This window comes from Capricornis sumatraensis, chromosome 4 (genome assembly GCF_032405125.1).
Source record: "Capricornis sumatraensis isolate serow.1 chromosome 4, serow.2, whole genome shotgun sequence".
Taxonomy (NCBI): domain Eukaryota; kingdom Metazoa; phylum Chordata; class Mammalia; order Artiodactyla; family Bovidae; genus Capricornis; species Capricornis sumatraensis.
This window is the reverse complement of record NC_091072.1, coordinates 79,497,432-79,510,038: the sequence shown is the minus strand read 5'-3', so window position 1 is coordinate 79,510,038 and position 12,607 is coordinate 79,497,432. Positions and strand designations below refer to the sequence as shown.

Here is a 12,607-nt window from a genome sequence, read left to right as displayed (position 1 = left end):
AAGTAACCTGGTCTGGTATTCCCATCTATTTAAGAATTTTCCACAGTTTATTGTGATCCACATAGTCAAAGGCTTTAGCCTACTCAGTGAAGCAAAAGTAGATGTTTTTCTGGAATTCTCTTGCCTTTTCTATGACCCAGTGGATGTTGGCAATTTGTTCTCTGGTTCCTCTTCCGTTTCTAAACTCAGCTTGTACATCTGGAATTTCTTGGTTCACTTACTGCTAAAGCCTAGCTTGAAGGGTTTTGAGCATTTCCTTACTAACATGTGAAATTGGTGCAATTGTGCAATAGTTTGAACATTCTTTGGCATTGCCTTTCTTTGGAATTGGAATGAAAACTGACCTTTTCCAGTCCTGTGGCCACTGCTGAGTTTTCCAGATTTTCTGGCATATTGAGTGTAATACTTTCACAGCATCATCTTTTAGGATTTGAAATAGCTCAAATGGAATTCCATCACCTCCACTAGCTTTGTTGCTGGTAATGCTTCCTAAGATCCACTTGACTTCACATTCGAGGATGTCTGGCTCTAGGTGAGTGACCACACCGTCATGGTTATCCAGGTCATTGAGACCTTTTCTGCACAGTTCATCTGTGTATTCTTGCTACCTCTTCTCAGTCTCTTCTGCTTCTGTTAGGTCCTTGCTGTTTCTGTCCATCTTTGGGGGGCTTATTATTAATAAAATCATATTAGTAACATAATGAGTTTTATTAGCTCAAGAGACTTACCTCCTGGCTCAGCAGTAAAGAATCTGCCTGCAATGCAGAAGGCACAGGAGACACAGGTTCAATCCCTGGGTGGGGAAGAACCCCTGGAGAAGAAAATGGCAACCCATTCCAGTATTCTTGCCTGGAAAATTCCATGAACAGAGGAGCCTGGCAAGCTACCATCCATGGGGTCACAAAGAATCGGATACAACTGAGCACATGGCGCAACATTAGCTTAAGGATATCTAGGTTAGAGAATAGGACATGAAGCCCAGATATAAGCGCAATAATAATTTAACATATGAAAAGGAAGGCATTACAAATCAAGGAGATCAGTAAAGATTATTCAGTAAATGGCAATGAAACAGTTGTTAGCTATTTGGGGGAAAAAAGGAAAGATTGAAATCATACTCTAAACCACATTCTGTGATAAATTCCAGAAAAGAAACATTAAAAAAGTAACATCATAAAAAATTAGAAGTAAATATTGATATATATATATATATACACACATACACACACACAATTTCTAGATGTGGAAGAAGTTTCAGAGGCAAGTATTATCCAGTTTCTATGCATCAAAAGCATCCTAAATTTAAACAGAACATCCAGAGGAAATATTTGTCAACAAATAGGACAAAGGGCTATTCAATACATAAAGACTTCAGAGCACTTCTAAGATAACACCAAAAATCTCGGGAGTTAAGAATGCAGAGGAGATGAATATGCATTCAGAAAGGAAAAAAATGCAATGGCAGATGTCAAACCTCAGTGGTAATAAAATCAGTGCACATGAAAATGAAATACAGTTTTTCACCTCTCAAATGATAAGACTCTAAGGATGAAGTGCCAGGTGATCACCTACTCTCATACCTAGACTACTGGATTTATACGCTGCTCAAATGGCAACCCACTCCAGTGTTCTTGCCTGGAGAATCCCAGGGACGGGGGAGCCTGGTGGGCTGCGTCTATGGGGTCGCAGAGTCGGACACGACTGAAGCGACTTAGCAGCAGCAGATAGCCTTCTTAGGAAGCAGTTTGGCAGTACATATCAAAAGCCAAAAATATTCTTATGCTTTAGTCTACTAATTCAGCTTTTAAAAACTTTTAATCAGGAAGTATTTCAAAATGATAAAAGTCAGCATGGATTTAATCAGACATTTTATATACATATATAATATTTGTGTTGATATATAAATATTATATATACATATATAAAATCTCTGCCAAAAGTGTCCTCCTTCCAGAATATTAGCCATGAAAAATTATGTCCACAAAAATATTTTATGACCTATGAAAATGTTATGATTATGATGGGCTTAGGAACAAAGTTAATATGTAAAATAATTTTTATATGCAAAGAGTAAATAGTTCTGAAGGAATTATGCCTATATATAGATGCATTCTTTCCTATTTTTATCTTTTATTCATTTTGATATTTGAAGTCTTTCAGTTATAGGTGACAGAAGATCAGTCTCCAGTTGGTTTAAACAAGAATCAAAAAATGGGAATGCGTGAGATTTCTTGGTTCTTATAACTGAAAAATCTCATGTCTGAGGTGTGACTTTAGTCAAGGGTACTGTAGCCCAGATGATATCAAGGCTGGTTTTGTTCTGACCACTCTGTGTCCAGTGGCATCCCGGTACAGTGCTTCTAGGCATCCCTCATGGGCACAAGGTGGCTGCAGTTTCCCAGATCTCACATCACATCCAAGCCAGGAAAGGTCTGCTTAGCAGTTTCCCCTGTTGACAGAGGAAGCTCATCTGTCGTGTGGGCACTAGCACTATCTCCTCACATCTCTGTGGCTCTTAGATTATTTGCCCATCCTGGAATCAGGTGCTGAGCAAATAGGATGAGACACTTACTTGTCTCAAACCAATTGGGATCTACGTGTAGAGCCCAGGGAGGGTGGGCAGTAGAGCCCAAACCACTGGAATAAAAATAGAGAGGAGGTGGTTTACCCTAAAACAAAACTAGGCGCTCTTCTAAGACAGGGAACAGATCCCAGGCAGCAGAAGCAACCAGTGTCCAGTGTCCTCAACCAGGGTACTTTGCAGTTTGCTCTAAAAACATACATTAAAGTCATGATCAGAAAAAATGAAATGTAAGAAACTGGAGGAAGGAGGATGAAAAGTTTCCCTGTCTCTTTAAGAAGTACTGAACCCATTAAGTGCTCTGAAGAAAAATGGAAACATGTCAAGTTTCTAAAAGTTCTGAAATGAATTAGAATTCAATCATGTAGGAGGCAGTACCATATAGAATTTCCTGTTTCTTGGACTCTGAGAATCTCAGTTCTCTCACTAGTTGCTTAATTGGGGGCATATTGCTTCATCTGTTTGTGGCTCTATTTCCTCATCTATAAAAAGAAATACAATACTACCTACCTCACAGGACAGTTGTGAGGATTTTTAAAAATATATGGATGCTGAAACAATAGTAAGCATTTAAAGAATCTCAACTATTAATGATTACTGAATTTTATTTATTTATTTTTTTTTAATTTATTTTTTTTTTTATTAAATTTTAAAATCTTTAATTCTTACATGTGTTCCCAAACATGAAACCCCCTCCCACCTCCCTCCCCATAACATCTCTGTGGGTCATCCCCATGCACCAGCCCCAAGCATGCTGTATCCTGCGTCAGACATAGACTGGCGATTCAATTCTTACATGATAGTATACATTATAGAATGCCATTCTCCCAAATCATCCCGCCCTCTCCCTCTCTCTCTGAGTCCAAAAGTCCGTTATACACAGCTGTGTCCTTTTTCCTGTCTTGCATACAGGGTCGTCATTGCCATCTTTCTAAATTCCATATATATGTGTTAGTATACTGTATTGGTGTTTTTCTTTCTGGCTTACTTCACTCTGTATAATCGGCTCCAGTTTCATCCATCTCATCAGAACTGATTCAAATGAATTCTTTTTAACGGCTGAGTAATACTCCATTGTGTACATGTACCAAAGCTTTCTTATCCATTCATCTGCTGATGGACATCTAGGTTGTTTCCATGTCCTGGCTATGATTACTGAATTTTAAAAGTTACTAGCAGACTTAAAAAAAAAACAAAACAGCTATTTCAATGGCATGTGTGTGTTATACATTTCTCTCCACCTTAACTAATTTTCACACATACACACACAGTATTATTTCCTTTCACAAGTGTGAAACCTTAACTGTGAAGAAAAGGAGATACTGAGAGAGATTAGAGGAGGAAGTATAATGCTTCACCCACAAACTGATGGCTTCAAAAGTAAGGAAAACATCTTTTCAACTCTTTGAGGCATCATAATCATAGCTAAAATTTAGACAGTGGTTTTCATGTGCCTGGGCTTAATGCTCTGGTTTTACCTGTAGTAACTCATTGAAGTCTCACAAGAATCCTATAGATTAGTTGCTGTCATTATCCCCCCATTATATGAGTGAGGTAATTGAATGCCCCAAAGGCTAAGTAATTTGCACTAGGTGGAGGAGCTGGGATTCGAACTCTGGAGTGCGGCCAGGCTCTGCTGCCCCCGGCTGGTAGAAACCAGCTGCCCTCTGTCACTGTAAACAACATGCCATCATTTGCTTGGCCCCGTAATTCACATTCACTGTAGCTTTCTCTATCATGGCAGTCATCACAGGCCATCAGAGACACTGAATACCTGCTTCTGGAATGTGTCCAAGAAGGTAGATACAGGGAATGCGGTTTAAAAATGGGACCTTCAGCGTGTCCCATGCAGAGGCCAGAGAAAACCCACCTAGTGGGGAAGTGTCTGCCGTGTTTGACACCTGCACTGATCCTGGGTCTGCGCAGTCAAAACTACAGTGGCTTAGGGAAATGAATCTTGTGCAGGTGAGATATAAACAACTGCCGGTTTAAGATCTCAAGATCCAAGTATAAAGCGCGTGTGAAGCGTTTGTCAGCAGAGAGCTGCCTGCTGCCGTTTCTGGTAGTGACCTCGGGGCACCTCTGCAGCTTCACTGGTTCTCCTCAGGGTCTGCCCTGCTGTGGGAATGAAGACAGCAACCAGCACCTGCTCACCCAGCCCCTCGAGTCAGTGAGAGCTTCTCTGTTGGAAGGAAACGCATCCTTTTCATGGACTGTGCTGTGCTGTGCTTAGTTGCTCCATGGTATCTGGCTCTTTGCGACCCCCATGGACTGCAGCCCACTGGGCTCCTCTGTTCATGGGGATTCTCCAGGCAAGAGGACTGGAGTGGGCTGCCACGGACTACAACTAAGCAAAAAACGCTCATTTATAACCTAAGTAATTCCATACCTAGAAGGATATTTTCACTGGTTCTGCGATTACAGAATTTTTTTCTCCTACCAGAACATGCTACCAGGCACTCCATTTTGAAGATACTGTAAAGACTCCCTCTCTCTGTTTCTTTTTATTAGGGCTTCTTTTTTAGAGCTGTTTCAGGTTTACAGAAGAAGTCACAGAAAGTACAGAGCTCCCACAGACCCCTCCTTCCCTCTCACAGTGGCTCCTGCTGTTAGCATCATCCGTTAGCGCGTGCGCCAGTTCTTTTGACTGGTATTATTCCCTCTGCTTTCTTTGAAATTTAACATGTCTGATTTTCACCCTTCTTGTGGCACTTACGTGAGATTTAACATCACTTTGCAATGCACGTTGTCCATTTCAGCATGGGGCCGGTTTTTAAGTGTAAAAGTATGATTATTGACGAGTCTCACACTGCTGTGTTAATATATTGTGTTTTCAGATCCTGTTGATCATTGCTTCCGTTATTGGGATCATTGTCTACAGGCTCTCCGTGTTTGTTATATTTTCTGTAAACCTTCGCAAGATCTCTAATGGAACAGACCCAATCCAGAAGTATGTAACTCCACAGATGGCCACGTCCATCACTGCTTCCCTCATCAGCTTTATCATCATCATGATTCTGAACACTATATATGAGAAAGTGGCAATCATGATTACTAACTTTGGTAAGGTCCTGCTGTATATCTATAACATGGGTCTTTTCTAAGCCATTTTTAGAACCAAGTAAAAACAGGGACTGTATATTGTAGGCATTCTAATTCCAGTATGTTACAATTTTTAGAAAATTTCAAGTGTAAACATATTTTCTCCAGCCTGTCCAAGAAATGAATTATCTCCAGGTTTGCATTAGTAAAAGGGACAAAGCAAAGACAGTCATTATGATGTCCAAGCTCTGTGTAAACAGATCAGTGCTGAATAATATTTTCAATTACATTGTATTATGTACCCTATTGTTGAAAGTAAAGAGTCTCTTTATTGCAAATAAGTGGAAGAGGGTCATGATGCCAGTGGTAAGTCTGCTCCTGCACTGCCGAGAGGGCAAACCGTTAGATTGTTGTGCATCTTCCCCCCACGCTGTTCATGTCAATACAGCTCCACTCTCATCAGCTCTGGCGATTGTTGTAAATGTTTCTTCTTTCTGGCTTGTATCCCAGGCAGCTGCTTAGTAGCCAGAGTTAAGTGCTTCCTACACACTGCCTGTGGCTGGGTCGTTCTCCAAAATGCGATGTTCCGTGGTCATCTTCTGAAAATGATGAGACTGGTTTAAATTCTAAACTCGGAGGACAACCCGTTTTGTCTTCCCCCAATTGCTTCTAACAGAGTTTCCCTTTCCAACAGACCTACCTTATTGCAGTTCAGGAAGACAAGAGAATATCATTTAGGGTACTGTTCAACATTAATTTTCTGTCTTACATTGAAAGAGGATAGTTCTTGCCTATTTTATATCATGTGGTTATAAATTTTAAGGAGCGGTTGACTACTTTTCTGCCCTTTGGGATATTGTTTCTCCTAGGGGGGATATTCAACAATGTGTAAACTTGGAATTAACATTGTAGCTACATTAAGAAATTCAGAACAGCTGAAATGGAAACTGTGAATTGTATTTTTTTAATCATGTTAACTCATGTATCAGTATGATTTTGATTAGAGTCTCAAAGCTGTTTGCAATTTTAAAATCTTAACGTTTCTTTTAACTACAGAACTCCCTAGGACCCAGACTGATTATGAGAACAGCTTAACCATGAAGATGTTCTTATTCCAGTTTGTCAACTACTACTCTTCGTGTTTCTACATCGCATTCTTTAAGGGCAAATTTGTGGGTTATCCAGGAGATCCGGTTTATTGGCTGGGAAAATACAGAAATGAAGAGGTGTGAATATAGAGTTACGTTCTCTTGGCAATTTAAGCTGTTGCGTGTTTTCTCTTAGTTACCCAATGAAAAGTATATTCCTTACATTTTCATTGTATATTCCTTACAATTTTTTTTAGCCTAAACTAGAATTCTAGAAAAATAAATAAAATTAATGACTATTTCATGTTAGATCCATCTAAAATTTAATTGGGACTTTTTAATATTTCAGTGTGACCCAGGTGGGTGTCTGTTTGAACTGACCACACAGCTGATAATCATCATGGGAGGAAAAGCAATCTGGAATAACATACAAGAGGTGTTACTTCCGTGAGTACCGAGTTGTGTCATCTTGAGAATAGAACGGCCCACCCATCACACTCACTTCCCTGCATGTCCACATTGCTGCACGCCCACCTCTAACATGGAGGAGACTCTCTGCTTATTATCCAACCAACAGTGTTTAATAATGATATTTTAAAGCCTTTCTATTAAACATAAATCCCCATCTGCTATAGTTTCTGCCTATTAGCCCATCCTTGGGGGCTGATGGACCATAGCCCTCTGAGAGATGGCCCTTGTTGGAGCTTCAGACTACGTTTTTTCACAGCTTGTTACAACTTTCTCCACCTTTTATACATGCATTTAAAAATCAGTAATAGTAATTTGTTGAGTTCTAAGTATGTGCCAGTCAGTGTATTAAGTGCTTTATATACTCTCTCATTTAATCATCCAAACAATGCTTATTTTTATTTCCCTCCTGCAGATGAAGAATCCATGTCTTAGTTAGGTTAAATGATTTGCCCAAGTTCACACAGCCAATAAGAGGCTACTGTGGGTTCAAATGTAAAACCCCATGGCTCCAAATCCATATGCTTTTAAGAACAGAGGTTCACTTATGGTCCTAAAGCACCAGGCTATGTAGCAGTTTAGGATACAGCTGTCAAAAATAACTACAAAGGTTTTGACTTACCATTTTTTCCTGGAAATGAGAACAGATGTTAGCTAAGGTCACTCTGTCTTTTTCAATGAAACCCAATCCTATATCAGAGTGGACAAGTCCAATGCCATCTGTAACTTCTGCATATTTCAGCTTATTGTCTTAATATTCTATTGCTGCTTTAACAAATATCCCCACAGTTAATGGTTATTGGAAGAAAATGGGGGAGGGGAGCCCCACAAAATAATAAATTGAATATTAATATCCTGTGGGTCCTGAAACTCAGAAGTCTGCAGAGGTCTCACTGGGCTAACATCAAGGTGTTGGCAGGGCTGTTTCCTCCAGGCTCTAGGGTAATCTGTATGTTTGCTTTTTCTAGCTCCTAGAGGCTACTTGCATCCCTTGACCTGTGACTTCCTTTCTCCATCTCACAGCCAGCAAGGTTGCCTGTCTCTGACTCTTTTCTGTGGTTACATCTCCCTCCCACACCCCTCTCTACCTTCTCTTCTGCCTCCATCTTGCACTTTTAATGACCCTTTGAGTACACTGGGCCCACCTGGATAATCAAGTCTTGTCTCATACAGTCAGCTGATCAGCACCCTTACCTGCATCTGCACCCATAATTTTCATATGTTTCGGGGATTAAGATGTGGACATCTTTGGGAAGAATTTCCCTGCCTGCCACATTGCCCTTATCAAGGTGATTTCTGGCTGAGTTTCTGTTGTCACAAAACTGTTGACCCCTCTCTTGTCTTGCTCCCACATCGGTACTCTGCTCCTGCCAGCCTGAATGCCAAATGCAACCTTCTCAGTGTCCTCCAAAACCACTCACATAAGCAGGCCTTATTGATGTTTGGGGCATAGAGGAGAAACAGGCAACTTGAATCTCGAAATGCAAACTCCATCTCTTTAGTCTTTTATCCCACCGTATTACTGAGAATCTTGTTGCTGTTGTTTACTTATCGCCCTTCTCTGTAGGCTCCAGAATACGAGCATTCTGCCATGTCTTCCTGCCACCACAGCCAGCTTCCTTCTCATCCTTTCTTCTCCCTCTCCTAACCTTTCTTCTCTCTCCCTCATTACCAAGTTTCTGTTTATTCTCTTTGTAGAGCAGTTAATTTCTTGTCTTTTGTTTGTTTGTTTGTGTTTGAAGAGCAAAACCTTGTGGGTTTCAGTATGTCCTTCCGCATTTCTTCACTGGAGCTTTATTTTCTATCTTCAATGTGAATTATCAGGGTCTGTCTGTAAATAAGGACATTCTCTTTTCTCCAGTTCCATCCATCCCCCTCAAAAACAGATTCTGATCTTAGCTGTGAAATGAATACTTTTTTGCCCTACTGTGCAGTAGACAACCCTTACCTTGGGCTCACAGTTACATTTTTTCCAGATGAGTAAAAGTAGGTGGTGTGCAAATAATACTATGTTTCCATATTAAAATGAATGTATCAAATAGAGGAAAAGCTTAACTCAGAGTACAAAAAAAAAAAAGCATTTTCTGAAGGAAATAGGTTAGTTACCTAACACTGAGTGTTAGTGAATAACTCATCAGTGAGCTACTTTCTGATTTAAACAGTCAAGGAGAAGGGTATATTTCCTAAACCGGTACTGAGAAATTCATACAAAATGGAATTTGTTCATGTGAAATAGTTAAAAATAAAGGATACATTATAGTATAAGTGGTTTGTTTATACCTTCACTTCAAGGAAACACATTATTGTAAATTCTTGTGAGCTAAACTTTACCTTCAGGTATTTTTATTACTCACCTAGAATATTTAGGTAATGTGTTTTGAATTATGTTTGCCTTCTTTGAAAACTGGGAGTGCTAAATGTTAGGCAAGTTAGGGACTTCTCTGGTGGTCCAGTGGCTAAGATTCCATGCTTCCAATACAGAGGGCCAGGGTTTGATCCTCAGTCAGGGAACTAAATCCCACATGCTGCCACTAAAGGTCCTGAATGACACAGTGAAGATCAAAGATCCTGTGTGCTTCAACTAATACTAAGCATAGCCAAATAAATAGTTTTTTTTTTTAAATTAGGCAATTTAGAGAATAGCTTCTGCTCTTTATAAAGGTGCCAGTTTCCTTCCTTCCTTTTCATACAACATTCTAACATAACAGAGATATATCAGTTACTTTTGCTATCAGAACTACACCTATTCCAAAAACACATAGAAAGGGGAGAGAAGACTTACAAAAGATAGTGGCTATTTTCACACCATTTAAATATGTCAAAAGGAACATGCATACTTAGTTGTTTAGTCATGTCCAGCTCTTTACAACCCCATGGACTGCAGCCCGCCAGGCTCCTCTGTCCATGGGGATTCTCTAGGCAAGAATACTGGAGTGGGTTGCCATGCCCTCCTCCAGGGGATCTTCCCCACCCAGAGATCAAATCCACATCTCTTCTGTGTCTCCTGCATTGCAGGTGGATTCTTTACTGTCTGAGTGACCCATGAAATGAATTTCATCATAAATTCACCTGCTTCCACCCTCAGGTCCACTTGGGTTGCTTGCCTAGGGTTCTCAGAGCAGATGAAGGCCATATGATGCTGTGATCTAGGCTGCCTTGAGGGGGTTGGGGAGATCTCTCGAGCACATGCATCAGCATGTGGCATTTAGTAGGTCCTCAATAGAGCCAGCTGAGTGAATGAGTGACTCATGTGCTTCAAATACAAATGTCAGTAAATTAATGAAATTGTTCATTGGACCCAGAGAACAAGCCTAGACCTTTTGGCCTTCCCAACCTAACTTCCTTTTTTGATAATTGGAGCATTCCTGGGAATTTTATTCTGTACTTGACAAAAAACTAGTACAGTTCTGCATTAAGCTACTCACTGAAGAAATTTTATGATAAAATGTTAAAAAAAAAAAAACAGTTAAACATCCAAAATGTCTTAGCATTGTCCTTTGGTGTTTAGACAATGGATGGCTGTAATTCTCTTCTTTTATATGTTTTCTATATTTTCCACAGTGAACATTCACTATTTAGATAATAAGAAAAAGCAGACTTTTTACAGGAGGAAATATCTCTTGTCAAGATATAATTTGACTAGGGAATGAATCAGAGACATACAATAAGAGAGTCCTAAGTACAGGTATTCTTCACTCTATACACTCAGTCTTAAAATTCAGGAACAGTAAACTCAGGAGTCAAATCGATTCAGATAGTGAAGGATGCTTGTATTCAAAATTAGCAAGTGGAAATATCCTAAACAGAAATGGTGATGATCTATAATATATGGATAAAATGTGGTAATAAAGAGACAAAGACAAAATGAGGTGTAAAGTGTTTCACACCACACTTTACATGTAGTAAATAATAAAGGACAATTTTTTAATGATAGTGTTAAACTAATATGCATGGTCCATTCCTAAGAAAATTACTTTGTAACCCATGCTTAGAGGAAGAATCTTTTTCCCCAGCCTTGACCAGGGGAAGAAGTATCTAGTGTGTCTATACTTTTTTGAAGTTTTATAGCTGATTCTCATGGGCAATTAAATTGCTACTCCTGTACTAGAATAATAACCCAATAGAAAAACCCAAAAGACCATGAACAATAACAGATGAACTTCAAACCAAGATTTCCTGCTACAGATGAGTCATTCAACTCAGACTGAGCAAGAGGCTCAGAGTGTGAAGCTCAGAAAAGCAAGCTAGTCAGGACTTCTGATTGACCTAATATGATTGGTGGTGGGAGGCAGTACAGTACAAGGAATAAGCGCCAGATGAGTTAGTCATGCAAGTGACTGCCAGGACAGAAGTTTCATCCTGAATCCAAGTCATGATGGATTTGGGTTGCTGACTGTGAAAGACCTGTTTCTCTGGAGCCTGGAGAGGATTTTGCGAGAGGCTGAGGCTGAAAGTATGAGGGCAGAGCAGAAACTAAGCCAATAGAACCCAGTGATCTTGAGTTTGGGTGTCACGAAGGGAGATGGATGCGTGTGGTCTTTGTTGCCACGTGTACCACAAGGGCCCTTGGAATGTCTGAAGAACGGCGCATTCCTGGCCAAACCTCAGACTTGAATGATTACAGAGCTCGAGGTTGTGGCCTCGGAAGTAACACCAGCAACAAGTGCTCCACGTCATTCTTGTAAGTGCTGAAGTGAGATGCAAGCCAAAACTCTAAGTAACTTAGCCCTCATTTACTGTTGGCCTCAGCCAATTAGCCTCTGTTTGTCAAAAGAAAATCTCACACAGGGGGTTTTGATGTGTTAGGAAGTTTGCTAAATCCGCATCTGTTCTGAGTCATTTCATTCTGACAACAACCCTGGGCAGTGTAGGTTTTATCACCCCATTTTACGTAAACTTGACTAAAGTTATAACGAATAAGAGATGAAGTGTGGATTCAGATCCAGGGATATGTCTGAACCCATATCCCCTCCACTTCCACAGCCTCCTGCTCTTCCCCTTTCAAAGAAGAAAGAAGTGGGGAAAGATTGTGAAGCCAAGGGCACCGTTGCTTGTAGAGAAATCTCCCCTTAGCAAGCCTGGGGAAGTGCCAGTGAGCAGTTCACACTGAGATCAGGAACAGTGGGAAATCCAGCATGGTCAGCTATTTGTAATTCACATCTTACAGTTTGTGTATATGGGTGGGTATGTGTGTACATACAGGTGTTCACGTGCAACACATACAGTGGTCTTTAAGTGAAATCCTTATAAATGTGCTGTGTAATCAGCCAGAGCTTAACCAGATGCTACGTTTTTTGCTGTTGTGCATTTTCTGATGAACTCGACAAGTAAACCACAAGCCAGCTGTTATTTCAGGGGACAACAGCCCTATAAGCTAGAGCTGCACACCTTGTTTCAACGCCAACTGTTTCTAATTTCTTTTCAAGAG

General features: G+C 40.2%; 1 protein-coding gene across 1 annotated transcript in view; it reads left to right on the top strand.

The window, feature by feature from the left end:
* ANO6 (anoctamin 6) overlaps positions 1–12,607 on the top strand; it is a 134,118-nt gene that overhangs the window by 98,949 nt on the left and 22,562 nt on the right. Inside the window, exons 13-15 of the mRNA XM_068971442.1 lie at positions 5,419–5,644; positions 6,680–6,849; positions 7,061–7,158. Of these exons, the coding sequence (XP_068827543.1) occupies positions 5,419–5,644; positions 6,680–6,849; positions 7,061–7,158 (494 nt within the window). The remainder of the gene's footprint in view (positions 1–5,418; positions 5,645–6,679; positions 6,850–7,060; positions 7,159–12,607) is intronic.